The 26431-nt window shown below is 46.9% G+C and overlaps 1 protein-coding gene across 1 annotated transcript in view; it reads right to left on the minus strand.

Moving 5' to 3' along the window:
- capn9 (calpain 9) overlaps nt 1-26431 on the minus strand; it is a 59505-nt gene that overhangs the window by 20514 nt on the left and 12560 nt on the right. Inside the window, exons 2-11 of the mRNA XM_073056573.1 lie at nt 24614-24683; nt 22595-22713; nt 20920-21053; nt 11620-11788; nt 9990-10073; nt 7355-7440; nt 5790-5867; nt 4085-4245; nt 2061-2230; nt 1327-1535 (exon numbers count right to left, since the gene is read on the minus strand). Of these exons, the coding sequence (XP_072912674.1) occupies nt 1327-1535; nt 2061-2230; nt 4085-4245; nt 5790-5867; nt 7355-7440; nt 9990-10073; nt 11620-11788; nt 20920-21053; nt 22595-22713; nt 24614-24683 (1280 nt within the window). The remainder of the gene's footprint in view (nt 1-1326; nt 1536-2060; nt 2231-4084; nt 4246-5789; nt 5868-7354; nt 7441-9989; nt 10074-11619; nt 11789-20919; nt 21054-22594; nt 22714-24613; nt 24684-26431) is intronic.

A 26431-nucleotide genomic window follows, 5' to 3' on the forward strand; every position in this document is an offset into this window, starting at 1 on the left:
TTTTCACCTTACTACTTTTTGCTTCTACCCTCATTTTACACCCCTGTCTCTCTGCACTTGTTCCCATCCCCCTGCCACATTAGTTTAAATCCTCCTGAACAGCAGTAGCAAATGCTCCCCCTAGGACATTGGTTCCAGTCCAGCCCAGATGCAAACCGTCCTGTTTGTACCAGTCCCACCTCCCCCAGAACTGGTTCCAATGCCCCAGAAATTTGAATCCTTCCCTCTTGCACCATTTTTCAAGCCACGTATTCATCTGAAATATCCTCCTATTTCTACTCTGACTAGCACGTGGCTAGTCAGAACTCTCTGCTACCACCCAGGTCTCATCACATATGATGCGCCAGTAGTGTCATACAGTTTACTTCAAGGCTCAAAGATCAAAGTATATTTATTATCAAAGCATGTATACTATATACAGCCTTGAGGGACATCTCCTTACAGGCAGTTACAAAACAAAGAAACCCCTTAGAGCCCATTATAAAAACACCATCAAACACTCAAATAGTACAAAACAAATCGTGCAAACAATAAAAGTAAGCAAATGACATTCAGAACTGAGGTTTGTGGAAGTGAAGCCGGTCATCACTGCAGCTAATTCAGGAGCTCATTAGTTGCAGGACATAGCCCCAGAGACAAGTAAACTGCAGAGCAGCAAGCAGTCTCTGGCCCCAACACCCCGACCTTTCCAATCTGCCCTAGGGCTTCAATCCTCAAAACCTCGGGTTGTTCCTCGCTTTACACCCAGGCACTGCTGCTTCAATATACTTTTGGGCCCAGACCCTGCCAATCTGAGCTTTCCAATTAAGCTTGGCACTTAAATCGCTCCCTTTCTCTCCCTGCCAGGCCCCTAGCCCCAACTCTAGCCTCCTCATCCCCACAAACCCTGGCCCATACCAGCCCCCTTGTCTCCCTGTAAGATCCCCTCTTTCCTCCAGCCCTTCAACTCCCCAACTTCCACACCCCCACTAGCCCTGGCCCACATCACCCCAAATTTGAGCACTCCACCCGCCAACACTAACAATAAGCAATAATCCCACTCCCCACCCCCCCCACAAATCCTCAGCATATTCATAACCTGGCACTCTGTGACATTGGCATAAATGCACCTTATTATTTGTGGTAATATTACTTAGTGTGCCGTGTCTGAGTTACACGCAGTGTGCTGTACATCTGGGTCCAGAGGAACGTTGCTTCATTTGATGGTATACATGTACATGGCAGAATGACAATAAACCTGAACTTGAACGTAAACGCCCCATTTGTTGCTGAATCTCTTCATGACTGGTTAAGCCAACGCAGAATTACTTTTAAGCCACGACTTACATGGATTTAGCTACCTTCTCTGTAAAGATTCGAATGAGAAAATCAGCTTCTTCATTGGGTTGAAACGTAGTTGGAATAATGACATATTCCCCCGGTGGAAGTTTAAACCTTTCACAGATTTCCCTTAAATTAATGTAGGTCTTGCTCTTTGCTTGTGAAGCATGGAATCGGAAGAACTCTTTCGGCAGGTGATCAACACCACTTTCAGCCTGAAAAGCAAATTCCCACTTTTAGCTTCACAGTCGCATTACCCATCAGTCACAGGACAGTAAGCAGAGACTAAATTCACTGAGTGAAAATATTCAGCCAAAAGCTCACACACAAATTGCAGTCACAATAAACCCATCCTTCCGGGACCCCAGCTCTCTTTTACTCACTTCTCAGGAGACAATTGCTGTCCCTCGTTTACAAGGCCATTTCAGCAGACAAATAAAGCTAATCTTTATACTTAAAGCAGAGGTTGGAAGGCTTCCGAGAATGGGGTTGAAAGTGATAACAAATCAGCCGTGATGGAATGAGGAGCAGATTTGTCGGGCTGATGGCCGAGTTCTGCTCCTGTGTGCTATGGTCTCATGAATTACATTCTGGCACCAGAGATAGGATCTCAAATGCTCAGTGCTCCCCCATCCCAGCAGCCCGCTGCTCTCCTGCACTAAATCGTTGAGTGAAACAGATGTGGATGAGATACGGAGATTCCGACCTCACTACTCCACATTCGGTGGCTAAAAGCAAACCTGGTAGATGGCAAATCCAATCGTCAGCAGCGTCATCCCTTCCTTGCGCAGTTTGCGCCTGTTCTTCTGCATGAGGGCTACCACCATGGTGCACTCATTCTTCCCATCCTCCTGTTCCTCGTCCTCTTCCAACAGCTTGATCTTATACTGGGGGTTGGTCCAGAAAGTGTCTGCATGCAAAACAGGCTTACATTGTGAAAGAAAACACTCCCACACCCATGGAACTCTATTCTGTACACTTCACTAATCCAAACTAATACCTGGTTCAAATAATGCAAAAAGTAGCCCATTCACTTCCAGCATCTCTCCTGGTTTGCGCAAGGAGAGGACGACCAAAAAGTTCAAAACCAAATTTAGTATCAAAGTACGTATACACTCAGTGGCCACTTTATTAGGTACACCTGCTCATTAATGCAAATATCCAATCAGCCAATCATGTGGCAGCAACTCAATGCATAAAAGCATTCAGACAGGGTCAAGAGGATCAATTGCTGGTTCAGACCAAATATCAGAATGGGGAAGAAATGTGATCCAAGTGACTTTGACCATGGAATGATTATTGGTGCCAGACAGGGTGGTTTGAGTATATCAGAAACTGCTGATCACCTGGTAATTTCATGCACAACAGAATGTGACAATCTCTAGAGTTTACAGAGAAAGGTGTAAAAAACAAAAAAAATCATCCAGTAAGCGGCAGTTCTGTGGGTGAAAACACCTTGTTAATGAGAGAGGTCAGAGGAGAATGGCCGGTATGGTTCGAGCTGACAGGATGGCGACAGTAACTCCAAATAACCATGCGCTACAACAGTGGTGTGCAGAAGAGCATCTCTGAATGCACAACATGTCGAACTTTGAAGTGGATGGGCTACAGCAGCAGAAGATCATGAACATACACTCAATGTTCACTCCATTAGCTACAGGAGGTACCTAATAAAGTGGTCAGTGTTTATGTCACCATATACCAACTTGAAATTCACTTTCTTGCAGGCATTTACAGGAAAATAAAGAAATAGAACAGAATCTATGAAAAACTATACATAACAAAGATTGACAATCATCCGATGTGCAAAAGAAGACAAACAGTAAAAATAAAACAACAAATAACACTGAGAACACAAGTTGTAGAGTCCTTGAATGTGAGTCTATAGTTGTGGAATCAATTCAGAGATGAGGTGAGGGAAGTCATCCATGGTACTTTAGGAGAAACCTTTTACTGAACCTGGTGGAGTGGGTCCTGAGACTCCTGTACCAAGCACAAACAGAGTCTTTTCACAACCTCAGGATGTTCCCAAGTGCTTCATAATCAATGAGATTTTTGATGTTTTGACAATGAGGCACAATAGCCTAGCAGCTAGCGTAATGCTTTACAGCATCAGTGGCTCGGGTTCAATTCCTGCCTCCGTCTGTAAGGAGTTTATACCATGACCGTGTGGGTTTCCTCCAGTTGCTCCGCTTTCCTCCCACATTCCAAAACGTACGGTTCGTGTTAACGATACCAAGTTGTTAGCACTGGAAGGACGGCAGCACTTGTGGACTGTCCCCAGCACATCCTTAGGCTTTGTTGGCTGCTGATGCAAAACAATGCATTTCACTGTAAATGTGTAAATGGGAGTTGTGCACTCATTCTGTGGAGATCTGCTGCAGGAGAAACATCAGACATACTATTGTGTATCCTGACAGTGCCCGATTCAATTTCCCAATGGCAATAAATAATGACTGAAAGCACAATCTCAGGAAAAAGTAACTTCTATCTTCTATTTACACATTAAAAACAACTCCAGTGATACACTCCAGAGATATACAGTTAGGGTCAGTGAGTTGTGGGTTTGCTACGCTAACGCCAGAAGTGTGGTGACACTTGTGGGCTGCCCTGCACAATCCTCGCTGATTTGATTTGATGCAAACAATGCATTTCACTAGTATGATTGGGTGTACATGTGACAGAAAAAGCTAATCTTTAACTTCTAGGCAAATACAATTCAATGGCATTTCTTTATCTACTCTCCTCAGTAAATGTCCATTACCTAAAAAGTTCCTGCATCCGCCTGCTGTGCAAGCTTTTGTCCAAATTCCTTGAAATGTTACCACCTCCCACTTGTTACGAGTGTTGCTGCTCAGCGAGTCCGGTGTAAGGTTGCACACTTCCACTTTGCTGTAATATCTCCTAAAATCATCAAAGGCCATCCTACAAAAAACAGAAAAAAAATAAGCAGACAGTGAAATTGTTGAGGGCAGAGTTGCATCATCTCTGGGCCTGTACTCATTGGAGTTTAGAAGAATGAGGGGGAGTCTCACTGAAACCTATCAAATATTGAAAAGACTAGATAAAGTGGATGTAGAGGATGTGGGGGAGTCTAAGACCAGAGGGCATGGCCTCAGAATACATGGGCATCCCTTTAGAACAGACAGGAGGAGGTGGTGAATCTTTGGAATTCATTGCCACAGACGGCTGTGGAGGCCAAGTCGCTGGGTATATTTAAAGCGGATGTTGATAGGTTCTTGATTAGTATGGGTGTCAAAGGTTATGGGAAGAAGGCAGGAGAAAGGGATAATAAACCACCCATGCTGGAATGGTGGAATAGAGTCAATGGGCCAAATGGCCTAATTCTAGTCTTGTGTTCTTATGGCTGGAAACTTGGTGAGGCTAATTCAATGACAGCTTTTGAATATCGAGGTTGACATATGTTTGTAGGGATCCTTGGAGAATGCCAAGGGCTATTTTAAAATTGGAATTTTTTTTGAATAGCCAACATGAGCATAATAGGCCAAATGGCATCCATCCATAGCAATGGGCCATGGAAGCAGTGGGAAAATAAATCACATTGAAACAATGAAACACTGGAAGAAAATTGCTTTCCATTTTTATCAATTGTACACAAGGAAATTATCAACATTATTACACTCAGATGGTAATACAAGTGCAACACAAGATGTTATTTCAGTCACTTTGTGGGAAGAAGCAAGAATCATGAAACTACAGAACAGGAGTTGGTCTCAGAGAGTTGGCATTGGCATCCAACAAAGATACTTCAGGGAACTCCCACAACTGCCTGGAGAGTACCTGTGTCTGAGGAGTAACCTCTACCTTCACTGTTCAAGGGGAACAGGCCACATCACACTGGAGGGTGCATGTTATTGTGATCTGTCCTCATGGAAAATTCAGCAAGTCCATCATCTATTACCTCTGGAGGACAAGGTGCCAAGATTTAAGGGATGGAGTCAGGCAGAGAGCACTCCCCTATCACACTGCTCGTCATTTTAAGATGCTTCTGTGCTCTTTCCATTGGCCTGAACATGGAACATAGAACATTAGTGTGTTATTGCATGTTACTTGATAAGAGTGCTTGATGGCACAGCAGAGCTGTTACCTATCAGCTCCAGTGACCTGCATTCAGCCCTAACCAGATATTACTTGTGTGAATATTACATTCCCCCCATGACCATCAGATGCTTGAAGTTTCCTGTCACATTTCAGGGACATGCCGTCTGGTACATTAATTGGCTGCTATAAACTGCCCCAGGTAAGGGACAGAACTTTAGGGGGGGATGATGAGAGTGTGGTTCAAATAAAAGGTGATTAATGTAGGATTAGAGTAAATGGGTTGTTGACAAGTGGGCCTGTTTCTGTGCTGCATCTCTCTGTGACTGTGAGAAGATATCAGTCAATTTTCTTCAAAATGCCATGGGATGTTGAACTAGTCTATTCAGCAAATCCCTTGGTATACTTACCAAAACTCGCCATCATCCTTGGAGATCATGTTAAGCCTTCGGTAATCAGTCGCATCCACTGACTTCCATTCAGGAGAGCTGGAATACAGCACAGAACATAAAACAGTACAGCACAGTCCAGGCTCTTGGGCCTACAATGTTGTGCTCTTAACCTACTCTGCGATCAATCTGACCCTTCCCTCCCACAAAGCTCCCCATTTTCCTATCATACACGTGTCTATCTAAGAGCATCTTAAATCTCCCTAGTATTTGCCTCTACCACCACCCCTGACGAGGTATTTATCACTGTCTGGGTAAAGAAGCTACTTCTGACATCCTCCTTATTACTTTCCTCCAGTCACTGGATGTCCACTCTTATCACATTCTACACCTCTCATCCTCCACTCTGACAGTAGGGATGGAATGCTACATATGGCTGCAGTTCACACCCCATTCGTCTGTGCAGTTGGCAGGAAAAGTTGGAAATTTGCCCAGCCTTGGGGATTGGAACCAGACAATTTGGAAGACAGGGAACTGTGAAGCAGTTTGACTTGCGATACAGAGAAAGAGCAGTGAGTGGGCTGAGTGGTCTACATATATGTTCACAAGACTAGACAGCAGAGAAGCAGAATTAGGCTATTTGGCTATCAGGTCCGCTATGACAGTTTTTATTTTCCCTCTCAACCTCATTCTTCTGCATTCTTCCCCATAACATTTGACACCCTTACTCATCAAAAACCCCACTTTAACGACATGCATTGACTTGGCCTCCACCACCATCTAAGGCAATGAATTCTACAGCTTCACAACGCTCTGGCTAAAGAAATTCCTCATCACTTCTGTTCTAAAGGGATGTCCTTCTATTCTGAGGATGTACTGTCTGATCCTAGACTCTCCCACTATTAGAACATCCTTTCCACATCCACTCTATTTAGGCCTTTCAATATTTGTTAGATTGCAAGAGAACACTGCCTCCTCCCCCAGTCCTCTGAATTCCACTAAGTACAGGCCCAGAGCCAAACATTCCTCATAAGTTAACCCTTTTTGTTCCCAGTCCATTTTCATAAAACTTCTCTGGACTCCCTCCAATGGCAGCACATCCTCTCTTAGGTATGGGATCCAAAACTGCTCACAGCATTCCAGATACAGCCTGACCAGTGCCTTACAAAGCCTCGGCATTAGATTCTTTATAGTCCTCACAAAATGAATGCCAACACTGCATGTGTCTTTCTTACTACTGACTCAGTCTGCAAGTTAAATTTTAGCAAATCTTGCTCTAGGAATCACAAGTCCCTTTGCACCTCTGATTTCTGAATTTGCTCCCCATTTAGAAGATAGCCTATGCCTTTATTCCTTCTACCAAGCGCATGACGATACACTTCCCAACATTGTATTCCATTCACCACTTCTTTGCCCGCTCTCCTAATCTGGCCAAGTCCTTCTGCAGGCCCTCTGTTTCCAGAATACTACCTGCCCCTTCACCTGTCTTAGTCCTAGCACTAATCTTGACCTTTGATTACGAATGCCAGCAGGTATTTGATGAATTAGGTTGTGCCACAATGATGTGATTCTCCCCAATAACGTACTCATCACTCCAAGGTCCATTCCACTCCACTTGTCCCCAGGGATTCCTTACACGGATCAGCTGCACTGGGCGACCTCTGGAGTTCACCTTGGGAAGAAGGAGCAGAGAGAGCCATTTGTTACCTGCATGATGTGAGTGAAATGCACCAGAACTCTAAAGGTGAGTCTAACACTCCAAGCAAAGAACTGCGCTGAAGGGAAGTCCGACTCAGCAGAAGGTTCAGAAATACTGGGCTCTCAGGTTTTGCAACTCTTGGCAGTTGTAAGGGAGACTCTCAGAGAACAGGAATTAAGGGGGAGGGATGCCCCTTCCCTGAAACAATGGGTTGCTAAATTACTACTTCATCATAGAATATAGAATACAGGCCCTTTGGCCCACAATGTTGTGCCGATCCTTTAACCTACTTCAAGATCTATGTAAGTCTTCCCTCCTGCATAGCCCTCAATCTTCCTTTCACCCATGTACCTATCCAGGAGTCACTTAAATGTCTCTGCCTCTACCATCACCTCTGTGTGTTCTATGCACCCACCACTTCCTGTATCAAACAAGCTTACTAGTACTTAATAGTTTTCTAGTTCTGCATGGGGTAGGGTGGAATTAACCTAGAGGTGCAATGAAATGGGAACCAGAGTGCCAGAACAAAAAGTGGAACGGTTGTGGAGACAGATGTTGTTAGGACTTCAGACAAAGTCAGGAGACAAAAAGTTGAGCATGGTGCGATTAATGTCCCGAGTTGACTATACTTCAATGCAAGAAGTATTGTCGGAGAGACAGGAGAGTTCAAGGCATGGATCAACATAAGAAATGATGATATTTTAGTCACTAGTGAGACTTGGTTGCACGAGGGGGTAGGACACTGTGGTTCCAGTGTCTTAGGTATGATAGAGCGGGAGCGTTGAAAGGGGAAGGGGTGGCGTTACTCATCAGGGAAAGTCATGGCAGTGCTCCCTCAGGACAGACTGCAGAACTCGTCTAGTGAGGCTTCATAGAAAGGACTGGGGAATAAAGAAGGCACGACCATGTTAAGGGAACTGTATTATAGACCGCCCACAGTCTGCGGATTTTAAAGGAACAGATTTGCAGAAAGATCGCAAACTGTTGTAAGAAACATAAGGTTGTGATAGTAAGTGACTTTAACCTGAAGGGAAACTTCTTCATTCAGAGGGTGTTAAGAGTGTGGAAGGAACTGACAGTGCACGTGATGGATGCAATTTTGATTTCAACCCTTAAGAGAAGTTTGGATAGGAGGGGTAAAGAGGCCTATGGTCCAGGTGCAGGTTGATGGGACTAGGCAGTTTAAATGGTTCAGCGTGGACTAGATAGGCCAAAGGGCTTGTTTCTGTGCTGTAGTTTTCTATGACATTACCCCTATACTTTCCTTCAAACACCTTAATATTGTGTCCCCTTGTATTAGACACTTCCACCCTGGGAAAAGGTCTCTGGCTGTCCACTCAATCTATGCATCTTACCATCTAATACACCTCTATCAGGACAGCTTTCATCCTCCTTCACTCCAGAGAAAAAAGCCCCAGCTCACTCAACCTCTCCTCATACGACACACCCTCCAATCCAGACAGCATCCTGGTAAATCTCCTCTGCATTGGCTCTAAAGCTTCCACATCTTTTCTGTAATGAGGTGACCAAAACTGATCACAATACTCCAAGTGTGATCTAACCACATTTTTATAGAGCTGTAACATTACCACATGTCTCTTGAGTTCAAGGGAACTTCAAGAAGTTTTGATTTTTTTTTTTAAAAACATGAGATACAGTATTGATAAGGGATCTCCACAGATCCATCTCTTGGTTTGTGGTATATTGTTGAGGAAAATGTACGATCCACCATTGGGAATGAAGCAATGGGTTCCTATGATTCATCACCAATTCAAACCACATAGTTCAAATAGATTGTGGGCTTCTATCCTGGTTCTAGACCATTAAGAGTCCAAAGAAATTCCCAGCTGAGAATGAACCATAGAGTCCAGGGAAATCTCTGGATCAGAGACCTACAGACTGAAGGAATCCTTGAGTTCATCTCTGAATTAGAAATAGAATAGTACAGCACAGTACAGGCCCTACGGCCCACAATGTTGTGCTGACCCTTAAACCCTGCTTCCCATATAACCCCCCATCTTAAATTCCTCCATATACCCGTCTAGTAGTCTCTTAATTAGAGCCAGGGAGACCATGGAAATCCCTGGATTTACTCCTGGATCAGAAGTGCAGAATAAATCAAGGGGGACCCTTGATCTACGGCTGGATCCAAACCACACAGCGCATGGAAATCCCTCTAATTAACATTGAAACCAAGCAAAAGAGTCCACAGATCTTGGGATCCCTTTCAGTTAAATAGAAAAGAGTGGGAATAGGCTGAGAGGCCGTGTGAAGCTTAGTGGATACTGACTTGGTAACAGTCGCTACCATGGCTGGCATCTACACGAGGCTCTCATGGTTACCAGCCCATTAGTGCAAGCTGCAACAAGGCCATAGTGAAGAAAGGGAACAGGAGGTACCTCATAAAGTGGCTGTTGAGTGCAAGGTTCAGTAAGCCACTGTAGCTACAACTAGCCAAGGAAGGGAATAATGCACAAGCGAATCCACCAGCACATCTAACAAAGGTGCAAACAAGAGCTCACCTGGTCCACGCCAGTAATGGAATATGCATGTCCTTTGACAAGTCCTGTCTGGGTCCGAGCTTCCGTCTCAGCTGCACTCGTGATCTATGATGTGAAAAACACCGTGTGTTAACAGCTTTAACCATTAACTTCGGCACCTATAAGCTCTTAAACCTACTCCATCATTCATACAGTCAGAGTACAGGCCCTTCAGTCCATGCCAACCTGACTCTCTGCCTAGTCCTACCTACCTGTGTCTGGTCTACATCCCTCCAAACCCTTCTCAGCCATGTACCTATCCAAACTTCTCACTTATGTTACAATTGAACCCGCACCTACCATTTCTGTTGGTAGCCCATTCCACACCGGCACCACCCTCTGAGCGAAGAGTCCACTTAAATAGTTCACCTTTCACTCTAAACCTATGTGACCTCTAGTTCTAGTCTTACTCAACCCAAAGGGAAAAAGCCACTATGCATTCACTCTATCTATACCCCTCATCACTTTGTATACCTCTATAAGATCTCCCCTCTCCTGAATTCTAAGGAATAAAGTCCTAACCTTTAACCTTTCCCTATAACTGAGGTCCTCAAGTCCCAGCAGCATCCTTCTAAATGTTCTCTGGGAATCATTAATGACCCTGTGTTTTTCACCCGACTCCAATATCTCCTAATAGTGACTATCAAACTCAGGCTTGAATATACCTGAAGTATCCACATCTACAACTCTCCGGAGAAGAGAGTTCCGAATATGCACATCCTTTCTCAGAAAAGAAGTTCCTACTCCATTCAGTCCCAAATAACCAACTGCTAACCTCAAGGCTATGACACACCGCAGTTCCAGACACTCTGTTAATCATTTTCACAATCTTGAATGGCTCAATGGGGGTCACCATTCATTCTTCTAATCTCCAGAGCATACAAACCCCTCATAAATGGAACTAATCTGGTGAATCCATGTTGTGGCAACTTTAACCTTCTTTAGCTACTGACACCAAAACTATATTCAGTGCTCCAGCAAAGGTCTCCACAGAGTCCTAATCATTTGCAACAACACTTCCTTATTAGTCCCCCCAATGACATAAAGCTCAAGACGCTGCCTGACTTGCTGAGTTCCTCCAGCATTTTGCGTGCATTGCTCAAGATTTCAAGCATTTGCAGAATCTCTTGTCTTTAAGATACTGCAGGTTTTGGAAATCTAGAGTAACACACACAAAATGCTGGAGGAACTCATCAGGTCAGGCAGCATCTATGAAGAGGTCTAAAAAGCCAATATTTCAGGTCGAGACCTTTCTTCAGGACAGGAAAGGAAGAGCGAAGAATCCAGAATAAGGAGGGGGGAGGGAAGGTGCACAAGTCAGAAAGTGATAGGTGAAACCAGGTGAGGGAGAAGATAACACACACAAAATGCTCAGCAGGTCAGGCAGCATCCATGGAAATTAATGAACAGTTGATGTTTCAGCCCAAGACCCTTCTATAGGTCTGAGAAGGAAGGGAAACGACACCAGAATTGAAAGGTGTGGGAGGGGAAGGAGGCTAAATAGAAGGTGATAGGTGAAGACAAGTGGGTGGGAAAGGTAAGGGGCTGGAGAAGAAGGAATCCAATAGGTGAGGACAGTTATCTTGGACATGATTCAACCTCAAATACTCACGTCGATGGAGCATCCCAACATGCAGCCCCGGTTCAGTGCCTTTTTGATAAGGGTGAACAGGTTTGGCGGAGCTTCCTTCAAATCAAACACCTCTCCCATGCCACCAGTGAAATCTTCCATGGCCTCCATAGTGCTGCCTCCTTTCAGCGACTCATAGCTTCCATACAGTCTGCCGAGAGAGAAAGTATCTACATAACCAGGGCGTTTGAAGTGTAGGTCTGTGTCCTTTCATGTTCAGCTTCCCCAGCCCTCTAAACTCCAGCAAATAGGACTCAATCCAATCTCTCATCTTGTGGCTGTATTACAATTCCAGGTGAACCTCCTGACCATCATCAAAATTGCATGTAATACTTTTCCCCCAGGGTGAAAATGGCCAATATCCTTTTAAGGTGAGTGGAGGAAAGTTTGGGGTGGGGGAATGTCTGAGGTAGGTTTCTTTACACAGAGTGTGGTGGGTGTTGAGATACACTGCCAGGGTGATGGTAGAAGCTGATACAATAGGGACATGTAAAGTACTCTCAGTCCGCATGAAAACGTAAGAAAACTGAGGAGTGGGTATGAGCTGTGTAGGAGGGAAGGGTAAGATTGATCGTTAAGTTGGTCAACACAACATTGTGGGCTGAAGGGCCTGTACTATACTGCACTATTCCATATTCTAGTATTTGAATTGGTTTGTTCGTCTCATGATTTGGTAGTTTAGATTCAGAAAAGATTTACCCATAGAAGATATATGAAGATTCATGAGGAAAATGGAGGGAATTAGACATTGCGTAGGTATAAGGGCCTAGTTTTTTCTTGACTAGTGGCAAGCAGCATGAGGTTTAATAGAAGTTCGGGTGCTTTTTGGCTGTTTCCTCCCCACGCCCCCCCCACCCCGTGAGTTGGCAATCTTTGAATGAAAGAATGAAAGGTCATTCTTTGGTGATGCAGTGTGAGGTTCAAATAGAGCTCTGGTGCTTTCAACTCTTCTGTGGGCAGCAATCAGCATGGGGACCAATCAGAAGATAGGACGTGTAAGCGGAGTGGCCATTGTGTGAGTGGGGCATTGTTAGAGTGATCTGACTTTAGCTGAACGGGCTTGGGGAAGCCCAGATAGAAGTTCTAAGTAAGAAAGTTTCTATTAAGTTCCCCCCCCCCCCCCCCCCCGGTTAGTACAGATTTTTTGTGCTGAGAATGGACTTGGAGTTAATGGTATGGTCCTTGTGAGAGATGTGTGAAGTTTGGGAGCCCTCCAGTCTCCCTGATAACTACATCCGCACAAAGTGAATCGAGCTGCAGGTCCTTGGAGACTGTGCTAAGGAACTGGAGCTGCAGCTCGATGACCTTCCGCTCGTATGGCAGAATAAGGGAGGTAGGCAATAGACAATAGGTGCAGGAGGCAAGTCCCTGGTGACTGCCAGGAGAGGGAAAGGCAAGAAGCAGTGTAAAGAAGCCCTATGCCTGTTCCCCTCAATGAGAATACTGCTTTGGATACTGTTGGGTGGTGGGGTGGGGTGGGGGGGTTAGAAATGGCCTACCACCAGGTGTCTGGCACTGAGTCTGGTTATGTGGCCCAGAAGGGAAAGAAGGAAGAGGAGGAATGCAGCAATGATAGGGAATCCCATAACTTAGAGGTGCAGAAAGCAGATTCTGAGGAAATGAAAGAGACACCCAGGTGGTATGTTGCCTCCCAGGTGCTAGGGTCAGGGATATCTCAGATCAGGTCCATGTCATTCTAAAAGGGGAGGGTGAGCAGCCAGTACGTATTAGTACTAACGACAAAGGTAGGAAAAGGGAAGAGGTCCTGAAGATAGAATATAGTAAGTTAGGTAGGAAGCTGAAAAGCAGGACCTCCTGGGTAGTAATCTCTGGATTGCTGCCTGTGCCTCACACCAGCGAGAGCAAGAGTAGCATGATTTGGTAGGATGAATGTGTGGTTGAAGAATTGGTGCAGTGGGCAGGGTTTCAGATTTCTGGATCATTGTGATCCCTTCTGGGGAAGTATGAAATGTACAAAAAGGATGTGTTACACCTGAACCCCAGAGGACCAATATCCTAGTGGGCAGGTTTGGTAGTGCTGTTGGGTAGGGTTCAAACTAATCTGGCAGGAGGATAGGAACTGGAGCGATATAGCTGAGGATGGGGCAGTGGGCATACAAGTTGATGCAGGGTGTAGAGAGACAGCCAGGGAGGACAGGCAGGTGATGGGGCAAAATTGCAGTCAGTGGGATAAGTTGTAGCAGGAGGTCAAAATCAAAAAGGATGATGAATACAGCTCTGAAGGTGTTATGTTTGAATGCACAGAGTATATGGAATAAAGTAGAAAATCTTGTAGCACCGTTAAATAGACAGGTATGATGTTGTGGGCATCTCAGAGTTGTGCCTGAAAGAAGATTATAGTTGGGAACTTAACATCCAAGGATACATGATTTACCAAAAGGACAGGCAGGTAGGCAGATGGGGAGGGGTAGCTCTATTAGTAAGAAAAATTAAATTAAATCGTTAAGAACAGGTGACATAGGATCGGAAGATGTTGAACCCTTGAGGGTAGAGTTATGAAACTGTAAGGGTAAAAAGACCCTAATGGGAGTTATAAAGAGGTCTCTGAACAGTAACCAGGATGTGGGCTGCAAATTACAACGGGAGAAGGAAAAGGCATGTAAAGAAGACAATGTTGCAATATGCAGATAGATTGGGAAAATCAGGTTGGTGCTGGATCCCGTCAGAGGGAATTTGTAGAATACCCACAAGATGGCTTTTCAGAGTAGCTTGTGATTGATTCCACGAGCGAAAGAGAATTCTGGATTGAGTGTTACGTAATGACCAAAATTTGTTTAAGAAGCTTAAGGTAAAGGAATCCCGAGGAGACAGTGATCATAATATGATAGAATTCACCCTGATTTTGAGAAGGAGACGCCGAAGTCAGTTGTATCAGTATTACATTGGACCAAAGGGAATTACAGGGGCATGACAGAGGGGCCAGCCAACGTTGACTGGTCGGGGACACTGGCAGGAATGCCAGCAGATAAACAATGCTGACCAGTGGATGTTGGTGTTTCTGGGGGATACTTTGAAAGTGATGGAAAGGTACATCCCGAAGATGAAGCAGTATTCTAAAGGGAGTGTGAGGCATCTGTAGCTGAGAAGGGAAGTCAAAGAGAGCATAAAAGCAAAAGATAGGGCATTTAATTTAGCAAACATTAGTGTGTAGGTAGAAAATTGGGAAGCTTTTAAAAATCAACAGGGGGCAACTAAAAAGCCATAAGGAGAAAAAAAGATGAAATATGAAGGTAAGCTAGCCAATAATATAAAAGAGGATACGGAAGAAGTTTTTTTTAAAGATGTACAAGGAGTAAGAGAGAGATGAGAGGATGAGATTGGATATTGGAACACTGTTAAATGATGCTGGAGAGGTAGAAATGGGTGGAGAAAAAAGTGGTGGAGGAACTTAAGTATTTTGCATCAGTCTTCACTGTAGAAGAGTAGAAGAATGCCAGAAAAGCGAGGGTGCTGGGGAGAAGAAGTGAGTGCTCTTCCTATTACTAAAGAGCTTCAAAAGCTAAAGGTAGATTAATCACCTGGACCAGATATACTTCACCCCAGGATTCTAAAAGAGGTAGCTGAAGAGATTGTGGAGGCATTAGTAATGATCTTTCAAAAATCACTAGATTCCGGAATGGTTCCTGCAAATGGAAAATTGCAAATGTCACTCCGTTCTTTAAGAAGGGAGGGTAGGAAGAAGAAAGGAAATTACAAGCCAATTGGAAAGATGTTGGAGTCTATTACTAAGGATGATGTTTCTGGGTACTTGGAGGCACATGATAAAATAGGCAAAAGTCAGCATGATTTTCTAAAGGTGAAATCTCGTCTGACAAACCTGGCAGAATTCTTTGAGAAAGTAACTAGCAGGATAGCCAAGGGAGAGTCAGTGGATCTTGTTTATTTGAATTTTCAGAAGGCCTTTGACAAGGTGCCTCACAAGGCTGCTTAATAAAATAAGAGGATGGTATTAATGGAAAGTTACTAAAATAGTTAAAAGATCAGCTGACTGGCAGCAGTCAAAGAGTGGGAATAAAGAGAGCCTTTTCTGATTAACTGCTGGTGACTAGCAGTGTGCAGCAGAGATTAGTGTTGGGATCACTTCTTTTCACGTTGTCTGTTAATAATTTGGATGGAGGAATAGATGACTTTGTGGCCAAGTTTACAGGTGATATGAAGATAGGTAGAAGGGCAGGTAGTGTTGAGGAAGCAGGGTGTCTGAAGAAGGACTCAGACAGATTGGAGGAATGGGCAGAGAAGTGGCAGATGGAATATGGTCTTGCACTTTGGGAATGACTGTGTGGACTATTTTGTATAGTAAATGGGGAGAAAATTCAAAAATCAGAGACGTAGAGGGACCTGGGAGTCCTCATGCAGGATTCCCTAAAGGTTAACTTGCAGGTTGAGTCCACGGTAAGGAAGACAAACATAATGTTAGCATTCATTTCAGAAGGACTAGAATACAAAAACAGGGATGTAATACTAAAGGCTTTATAAGGCATTGGTCAGTTTGCAATTGGAGCATTGTGAGCTGTTTTGGGTCCTTATCCAAGAAAAGATGTGCTGACATTGGAAAGGGTCCAGAGGAGGTTCATAGAAAGGGCAAACATACGAGTGTTTTATGGCTCTGGGCCTCTACTTGCTGGAGTTTAGAAGAATGGGGGGATATTTAATTGAAACCTGTTAAAAATTGAAAAGCCAAGATAGAGCAGATGTGAAAATGATGTTCCCTACAGTGGGGGAGTCCAGGACCAGACAGCACAGCCTCAGGGCAGAGGAACATCCATTTAAAACAGAGATGAGGAACAAACAGCTTTAGCCAGAAAGTGGTGAATCTGTGGAATTCATTGGCATGGATAGGAGAAGGGGGTTAATCACCCATTATGGAATGGTGGAGCAGACTCAAAGGGCTGAATGGCTTAATTCTGCTCCCATGTCTTCTGGTCTTACTTCATGACTATTCTATCTCTCCAGCCTTACTTAGCACTAAGCTCCATTTGGAATCTCTCTCGAATTATAGGTGGAGATGGATAAATTGAGAAGCTGATGCTCATGGGGAACTGGCACAGACAACAAGTTAATAGAACATCAAACATTTCAGCACAGCTCAGGCCCTTCGGCCCAAGATGTTAACAAGCTCTAAAATAAATGTAACCCTTCATTCCTACATAGTCCTCCATTTGTCCCTGCTGGCACCTAACCCTGCAAAAGTGCTACACCTGCCCATTCACCTCCCCCCTCATCTACGTTCAGGGCCCCAAACAGTCCTTCTAGGTGAGGCAACACTTCACCCGTGAATCTGCTGGGCTCAATGATTGTGTCCAGTGCTCCCAATGCGGCTGTCTCTACACTGGTAAGACCTGTCGTAAATTGGGGGCCCAGTCCATTGAGCGCCTCCGCTCTACCTGCCAAAAAAGGAACTTCCTGGTGGCCAAACATATAAATTCCACTTCCCATTCCTGTTCTGACATGTCAGTCCACGGCCCCCTACTGTGCCACCATGAAGCCACACTGAAGGCGATAGAGCAACATCTTATATTCCATATGGTTAGCTTCCAACCTGATGGCATGAATATCAATTTCTCCTTCCAGTTAAAAAATAATTCCCTGCCCCTCCCATCTTCTTCCATTCCCTACACTGGCCCCTTAACCTCTTCTCATCGGCCTAACAACCCCCCCTCCCCTCCTTTCCCTCTGGAATGACAGAGGCTGAGGGGGGACCTGAACAAGTTTATAAGATTGTAAGAAACAGATGGGGTAGACAATTGGAATCTTTTTCCCAGGGTAGAAAGGTCAGGTACCAGAGAACGTGCGTTTAAGGTGTGAAAGGGAGGTTTAGAGGAAATGTGGAGTCAAGATTTTAGAAGATTATGGAGGTGCCTGGAATGCACTGCCAAGGGTAGTGTTGAGGGAAATACAACGGCTGTGTTCAAGAAGTTGTTGGAAATGAATGGATAAGAATTATGTACAGGCAGAGGGGAATTAATTTAATTCTGTATCAGGTTCGACATACTCTCTGTGTACCGATGAGCCTGATCCTACATTGTACTCACCTATGTTGTCTGCACCAAAATGTAATGAAAGCCTGTTTTCTGTGCCATCCAGATACCGTATGTAATATTCAAGTACATTCAGGCATGAAAAATAAAACTGAATGCAGAATACAGTGGTGCAGTTACAGGGAAAGTGAGTTGTTGGTAGACTAACATGATGCAAGGGCCACAACAAGGTAGACTGGAAGATAAAAAGTTTGTGTATGCCCCAGAAGGAGACTCACCTCCTGGAGCCCCAGAGACCTTCCATAACATACAATGAATGTGTGCCAGTCCCCTCTCCAGCTCAACAACATTCAGCAAAGCATGACACAATCTGGGCCAAAGCAGCTTGTTCCATTACTTCAGATATTCACTCCCCTCTCATTCCCCCCCGAATGTCACCACACCATGACTCCAATTGTAAAATACAAAGCACCAACTCTCCACAGCTGCTCCGAACACCCCTCCCAGGCGCGGGTCCTCTGCTCCGAACGCCCCTCCCAGGCGCGGGTCCTCTGCTCCGAACGCCCCTCCCAGGAGCGGGTCCTCTGCTCCGAACGCCCCTCCCAGGAGCGGGTCCTCTGCTCCGAACGCCCCTCCCAGGCGCGGGTCCTCTGCTCCGAACGCACCTCCCAACATGGATCCTCTGCTCCGAACACCCCTCCCAGGCGCGGGACCTCTGCTCCGAACACCCCTCCCAGGAGCGGGTCCACTGCTCCGAACACCCCTCCCAGGAGCGGGTCCACTGCTCCGAACGCCCCTCCCAGGCGCGGGTCCTCTGCTCCGAACGCCCCTCCCAGGCGCGGGTCCTCTGCTCCGAACGCCCCTCCCAGGCGCGGGTCCTCTGCTCCGAACGCCCCTCCCAGGAGCGGGTCCTCTGCTCCGAACGCCCCTCCCAGGAGCGGGTCCTCTGCTCCAAACGCCCCTCCCAGGAGCGGGTCCTCTGCTCCAAACGCCCCTCCCAGGCGCGGGTCCTCTGCTCCGAACGCCCCTCCCAGGCGCGGGTCCTCTGCTCCGAACGCCCCTCCCAGGCGCGGGTCCTCTGCTCCGAACGCCCCTCCCAGGCGCGGGTCCTCTGCTCCGAACGCCCCTCCCAGGCGCGGGTCCTCTGCTCCGAACGCCCCTCCCAGGCGCGGGTCCTCTGCTCCGAACGCCCCTCCCAGGCGCGGGTCCTCTGCTCCGAACGCCCCTCCCAGGCGCGGGTCCTCTGCTCCGAACGCCCCTCCCAGGCGCGGGTCCTCTGCTCCGAACGCCCCTCCCAGGCGCGGGTCCTCTGCTCCGAACGCCCCTCCCAGGCGCGGGTCCTCTGCTCCGAACGCCCCTCCCAACATGGATCCTCTGCTCCGAACGCCCCTCCCAACAGGGATCCTCTGCTCCGAACACCCCTCCCAACAGGGATCCTCTGCTCCGAACACCCCTCCCAACAGGGATCCTCTGCTCCGAACACCCCTCCCAACATGGGTCCTCTGCTCCGAACACCCCTCCCAACATGGGTCCTCTGCTCCGAACACCCCTCCCAGGCGCGGGTCCTCTGCTCCGACCACCCCTCCCAACATGGATCCTCTGCTCCGAACACCCCTCCCAACAGGGATCCTCTGCTCCGAACACCCCTCCCAGGCGCGGGTCCTCTGCTCCGAACACCCCTCCCAACATGGGTCCTCTGCTCCGACCACCCCTCCCAACAGGGATCCTCTGCTCCGACCGCCCCTCCCAGGCGCGGGTCCTCTGCTCCGAACGCCCCTCCCAACAGGGATCCTCTGCTCCGAACGCCCCTCCCAACTGGGATCCTCTGCTCCGAACGCCCCTCCCAACTGGGATCCTCTGCTCCGAACGCCCCTCCCAACTGGGATCCTCTGCTCCGAACGCCCCTCCCAACTGGGATCCTCTGCTCCGAACGCCCTCCCAACTGGGATCCTCTGCTCCGAACGCCCCTCCCAGGCGCGGGTCCTCTGCTCCGAACGCCTCTCCCAGGCGCGGGTCCTCTGCTCCGAACGCCCCTCCCAGGCGCGGGTCCTCTGCTCCGAACGCCCCTCCTAACAGGGATCCTCTGCTCCGAACACCCCTCCCAGGCGCGGGTCCTCTGCTCCGAACACCCCTCCCAACATGGGTCCTCTGCTCCGACCACCCCTCCCAACAGGGATCCTCTGCTCCGACCACCCCTCCCAGGCGCGGGTCCTCTGCTCCGAACACCCCTCCCAGGCGCGGGTCCTCTGCTCCGAACACCCCTCCCAGGCGCGGGTCCTCTGCTCCGACCACCCCTCCCAACAGGGATCCTCTGCTCCGAACGCCCCTCCCAGGCGCGGGTCCTCTGCGCGGGTCCTCTGCTCCGAACGCCCCTCCCAGGCGCGGGTCCTCTGCTCCGAACGCCCCTCCCAACAGGGATCCTCTGCTCCGAACGCCCCTCCCAACAGGAATCCTCTGCTCCGACCGCCCCTCCCAACATGGATCCTCTGCTCCGAACACCCCTCCTAACAGGGATCCTCTGCTCCGACCACCCCTCCCAGGCGCGGATCCTCTGCTCCGACCACCCCTCCCAACAGGGATCCTCTGCTCCGACCACCCCTCCCAACATGGATTCTCTGCTCCGACCACCCCTCCCAGGTGCGGATCCTCTGCTCCGACCTCCCCTCCCAACAGGGATCCTCTGCTCCGACCACCCCTCCCAACAGGGATTCTCTGCTCCGACCACCCCTCCCAACAGGGATTCTCTGCTCCGACCACCCCTCCCAACATGGATCCTCTGCTCCGACCACCCCTCCCAACATGGATCCTCTGCTCCGACCACCCCTCCCAACATGGATCCTCTGCTCCGACCACCCCTCCCAGGCATGGATCCTCTGCTCTCCAGTAGGACAAGGCACATGGGAACATCACTGCCTCTGGGCTCCCCTCCACCTCACATACCACCCCAACTGGAAACGTATCACCTTTCTTCACAATCGAGTACAAGTCCAGGAACCTCTGCCCAGTGATACAGCAAGGGGCTGGCTCACTAACACCTTGTCACGGGGAGTTACAACCATATAAGACAGAGTAAGACCATTTGCCCCCAAATCTCCTCCACCAATTGATCATGGCAGATTTTTTAAATCCCTCTCAACCCCAGTTTCCTATAAAACCATAAGACATAGGAGCAAAATTAGGCTATTCAGCCCATCATGTCTTGATGGGAAGAATGGGAAGGAAATGAAGCCGTTTCTCATGGATGGATTTTCGCCAGAAGACAGAACATAGAACTGATACTTACTTGGCGTAGGCTTTTTCCAGTAAGGCACTCCAGAATTCATCGTTACTGGCAGAGTGTAAAAACACCAAGCGGTTTCTGAAGGTCGGCAAACGATCATCAATCACAACATCCACCCACTCGCTGTATTGCCAGAACTGGAAGAGAAGAGAGCAATGTTACCGACCATGCGAGGGAGGGACGACACCGACCGTGCGAGGCCGCGCACGAGGGATGACACCGACCGTGCGAGGCCGCGCACGAAGAACACTGTACAAAACTGTGCATGAAGAACACCAACTGTACAACACAAAGTACACTGCAGATGCTGTGGTCAGAGCAACATGTACAACACGCTGGAGGAACTCAGGTCAGGCAGCATCCGTGGAAATGAGCAGTCAACGTTTCTGGCCGAGATCTGATGAAGGGTCTCGGCCTGAAACATTGACTGCTCATTTCCACGGATGCTGCCCGACCTGCTGAGTTCTACCACCTGTACAAGACTGCACATGAAGAACACCACTGACTATGTGAGACTGCATTCAGAATGTAATAGCAAACTGTAACTAAAGGCATTACTGGTTGTACAATCTCCAGAAATGTAAACTCCAGTTCAGGAATTCATGCAACTAACTAGAATGTGGAGTGGTTGGTTATGTGGGAAGAGGGGTGAAAATGCGACTGGTTCTCCTCAGAGCAAAGAAGGTTGATAAGAGTTTTTACTAGTGCTGTTCAAAATTTCAAGGGCCTTTGAAAGGATGCCGATGGAAGAATCTGTTTCTACTGACAGGAACCTCAGTGTCCAGAATGTATGGACAAGGTATCAGACAGAATAGAAACAATATGAAAAATTGACTGTGTTCCTCTCACCCCAACATCTACCTGTCCTGACCTTTCTTCACCATCTCTTCCCATCTTACTTTACTCCTCAAACTGCTCCCTTCCCTCCCGCTCCCAGTGCTGAGAGTGTGGAACGAGAAAAGTGGTGGATTCTGGTTTGATTTCAACATGTGAGAGAAACTGGGACAGGCATATGAATGGGAGGGGTGGTATGGAGGACCACGGTCTGGGTGCAGGTCGATGGGACTAGACAGCAATATAGTTCTGCATGCATTAGGTGAATCGAAGGGCCTGTTTCTGTGCAGTGGGTCATAGAGGAGTCTGTACCTCCTTCATCCTCTCTCCCCTCTGCCTTCCCTTCCCACCTTTACTCTCTCTCCTCCACCCTCCCACTATGCCCTCATTCTACCTTCCTATCTTTCACCCTCCCTACCTTTCTTTCCCTCTTTTACTTCTCTTCCTGCCCTCACTCTCTCACCTCTCATTTCTGACTCCCTGCACTCACTCGAGTTTCTCAGTCCCCAAGTTCTGCGTTATTTTTGTTGTTGGGAACTTGTCACCATCTGTTGATGCCCCTTGATGAACTGTTCTGATACAATTTGAAATGTATCCCATAATCACAAGATCTCCTTCATCCTTTTATACTGTTTCTTTCCCACCTTCCCCTTATCCTCTTTTCTTCACCTTTCTCCCTGCCAATCATCCTTCCTTCATTTCCTGTTCTCTGCTGTTCTTTCCTCCCCTCCTTGCGCACGTTCCCTCTCTCCTTGCTCACTCCCTTTCCATCTCTGGCTAGTTCACCTCACTCAGAACTTGAAAAGGACACAGTTGGCTTTGGTCCAGTTATTCCAAGCCCTACCTGGAAGTGGAAGATGCCTGCATAATCTTGGCCGAAGGTCTGATCAGGAGGGACCACCTTGTACAGCAGCTTCTCGTTCAGAGTCAGTGAGGCAACAGCAGCGAGGAACCAGCAGTCTCCTGGTGAAAGATCATAAAATCGTGAGACCACAGAACTACAAGACATAGGAGCAGAATTAGGCCATTTCGCCCATCAAGTCTGCTTGCCATTCCATCATGGCTTATTTATTTTCCTCCCAACCCCATTCTACTGCTTTCTCCCTGTAACCTTTCACATCCTTACTAATGAAGAACCTCCCAATCTCGACTTTAAATATAACCAAAGACTCACCCTCCTCAGCCGTAGGTAGCAATGAATTCCACAGATTCACTACCCTCTGGCTAAAGAGATTCCTCATCTCTGTTCAGAAGGGACATTCTTCTATTCTGAGGCTGGGCCGTCTGGGCCTAGAGTCTCCCACTATTGGAAACATCCTCTACACGTCCGATCTATCTAGGCCTTTCAAGTCAGGTATTAACAAGCTCCAGCCAGCCCGAGCAGGATGGGGAATGTTCCAGTGACCCTCGCTATCCAAGATGTGCCCTCTCCTCATTGCTATCATCGGGAAGGAGGTGGTACAGGAACCTAAAGACACACACTCAACGTTTTAGGAACAGCTTCTTCCCCTCCACAATCAGGTTTCTGAACGGCCAGTGAACCCATGAAGACCTCACTATTTCGTCTCTTTTTGCACTATTTTTATATACATTTCTTATTGCAACTTACAGTAACTTTTTATGTATTGCTCTGGTTCCTGACAGCAAAACGCAGCGGGACATGAGTGAGGTATGGAGGGAGTGCAGAATGATCAGCAGCTTTGGTATTGCTTCAGGCAGAGGATACAGAAACCTGAAGCTGTCCTTGAACTTACCACCAGGCTCAAGGACAGCTTCTACCCCACTGTTGTAAGATTACTAAATAGGTCCCTACTACCATGAGATGAAGGACTCTCACGATCCAGACTGGGGAGGGTGCAAAGGAGATTTATGAGGATCCTGAGGGCCTGAGCTATAGAGAAAGGTTGGCCATGTAGAAGAATGAGGGGTAACTCATTAAGTTTTTAAAATCATGAGTAATATAGATATGGTGGACAGTCAAAGTTTCCATGCCAGGGTCAGGGAGATAGAAATACAAGATATATATATAATCATATATAACAATCACAGCACGGAAACAGGCCATCTCGGCCCTCCTAGTCCGTGCCGAACTCTTAATCTCACCTAGTCCCACCTACCCGCAATCAGCCCATAACCCTCCACTCCTTTCCTGTCCATATACCTATCCAATTTTACCTTAAATGACACAACTGAACTGGCCTCTACAACTTCTACAGGAAGCTCATTCCACACAGCTATCACTCTCTGAGTAAAGAAATACCCCCTTGTGTTTCCCTTAAACTTTTGCCCCCTAACTCTCAAATCATGTCCTCTCGTTTGAATCTCCCCTACTCTCAATGGAAACAGTCTATTCACGTCAACTCTATCCCTCTCAAAATTTTAAATACCTCGATCAAATCTCCCCTCAACCTTCTATGCTCCAATGAATAGAGACCTAGGGGATAAATAGAGATAAAAGGGGAGAGATTTAAAAGAGACTAAAGAAGTAATTTCTTTACACCGAGGATAGTACCTAAGAGGAGCAACCAGAGGAAGTGAATACATTTGCAACATTTAAGATGTACTTGGATAAGTACATGGAGGGTAGGGACTTGGAGGGCTCTGGGCTGAACGCAAACAACTGTTTGAATGTGAACTGGCATGGATGATGCTGGGGTTGGCATCACCTGTTTCCATTTTGTGTTTCTCTAGGACTCTAATACACTTAGTATCTAATCAGAACAAAACAAGGTTTCCATGGGAAGGTTCTAGTGAAGCCATTTTGGAGAGGTTAAGGGGTCTTTCAATCCACTATGTTTAATGACAATAATTTTGTAAGAGACCCCACTTTTGGAAGTGGTATTCATTCCTCAAAACCACTTACCCAGATCTCCCTGGCAAATATCTGTCCTTGTTGCTCCACCAACAATGAACTTCGGGTCACTTGAAATCTCCTGCAATCAAATAAATCAGCTTTTAAACATGTGACAATATGTTTGAAGGAGATATCTAATTAGACCTACTTCCCTGCTCTTTCCCTGTGGTCTCACAAGGTTGTCTTTTTCAAATTTCCCTCTGAAATTTATCATCAAGTCTGTTTTGATCACCTTTTAGATCACAGCAAACTGCTGTCTTAACCAAAAAAAACTCTCCACCTGTAATGTAAAATACAGAAATAATCAGTCCTGCGATTATTGGCAAATCCTGGGGTCAATAATGAAGGTCAAAGCCCAAAGGTCAAACACCAAAGTCAGCATGTCTGAAAGCCAAGGCCCCTGTCTCAGGGCTTCTGGAAGTCAAAGATCCAATGTCCACATGTCTAAGAGTCTGGGGCAGGGACTGGATGTTGGAGATCTGGAGGCAGCCTCTCTGGGGTTGGAGACCTGTCTCAGTGAGTGAGTGGGTGGGAGGGAGAAAAGGATGTGCTGCTGTTGTTATTGTTGCTGGTTGTGTCGTTCTGCTGAACGCTATGGACATGCTATGTTGGCACCAGAATGCATGGCAATACGTGTGGGCTGCCACCAGCACATCCTTGGGTTGTGTTGATTGTGAGCATAAACAACGCATTTCACTGTATGGCTTGATGTACGTGATAAATCAGTGAATCTGAATCAGCCAAAATGACCTGTGCCAGAGTTTTGATTCCACAATTGCTCCCCCACAAACCCTCTTCGTCTACCCCTCCCATGATATTCTCCCCTCCCATGTTATTTGTTCCAACCACTGTCTGCCCTCCCAGATTCAGCATTCTGTTTGCCCTCTGTGCACCAAAGCATCTCCTGAATTCTCCACTGGACTCATCAATAACAATTCCATGCTAATGAATCCTAGCTTTAGAATGGGAGCGGTGACATTTTCTACGTCTGCCTTTATGAGGTATGAAATCACCAAAGCCTACAAAATGTAGTGGACACTGCCCAGTCCATTACAGGATAAGCCCTTCCCACCACTGAGCACATCTACAAAGAGCACTACCTATAAGAAAGCAGCACCCATTATCAAGGACCCCCACCCATCCACACTGTGCTCTCTCCTCACTGCTGCCATCAGGAAGGATGTACAGGTTCAGAAACAGTTATTACCCCTCAACCATCAGGTTCCTAAACCGGCGTGGATAATTTCACTCACCTCAACACGGAACTGAGTCCGCAACCTATGGACTCCTTTTCAAGGACTCTACAACTCATGTTTTCGTAATTAAAGGGATGAATTGAATTGACTTTATTACATTGTCTAACTTGTGTAGATTTCCACATGATCTGGAACTGTGTACAACCCCATTGTGCATCTTCTGTAGAGCTGTGTACAAAGCGGAGTGACACAGTAGTGTAGTGGTTAGCATAACATTTTACAGTGCCAGTGACAGGGGTTCAATTCCCACCGCTATCTGTAAGGAATTTGTATGTCTCCATGACCACATGGGTTTCCTGTGGGATCTCCAGTTTCCTCCCAGTCCAAAGGCAAGTTGTGGACTTGCTATGTTGATGCTGGAAAAATGGTGACACTTGATGGTTGAACCTAGCACAATCTTCAGACTGTTGTTTGTTGACACAAATGCTGCAATTCACTGTATGTTTTGATGTTTCTATATAAATGTGACAAATAAAGATAATTGCTAAAAAAAAAAAGCACAAGTTTTACAGAACTTCAGTTCACATCTCCTGGAATTGAAGTTTGGTTGGCCACCTGTATTACTGGCCTG

The sequence above is a fragment of the Hemitrygon akajei genome, chromosome 9 (genome assembly GCF_048418815.1).
Source record: "Hemitrygon akajei chromosome 9, sHemAka1.3, whole genome shotgun sequence".
Classification (NCBI taxonomy): Eukaryota; Metazoa; Chordata; class Chondrichthyes; order Myliobatiformes; family Dasyatidae; genus Hemitrygon; species Hemitrygon akajei.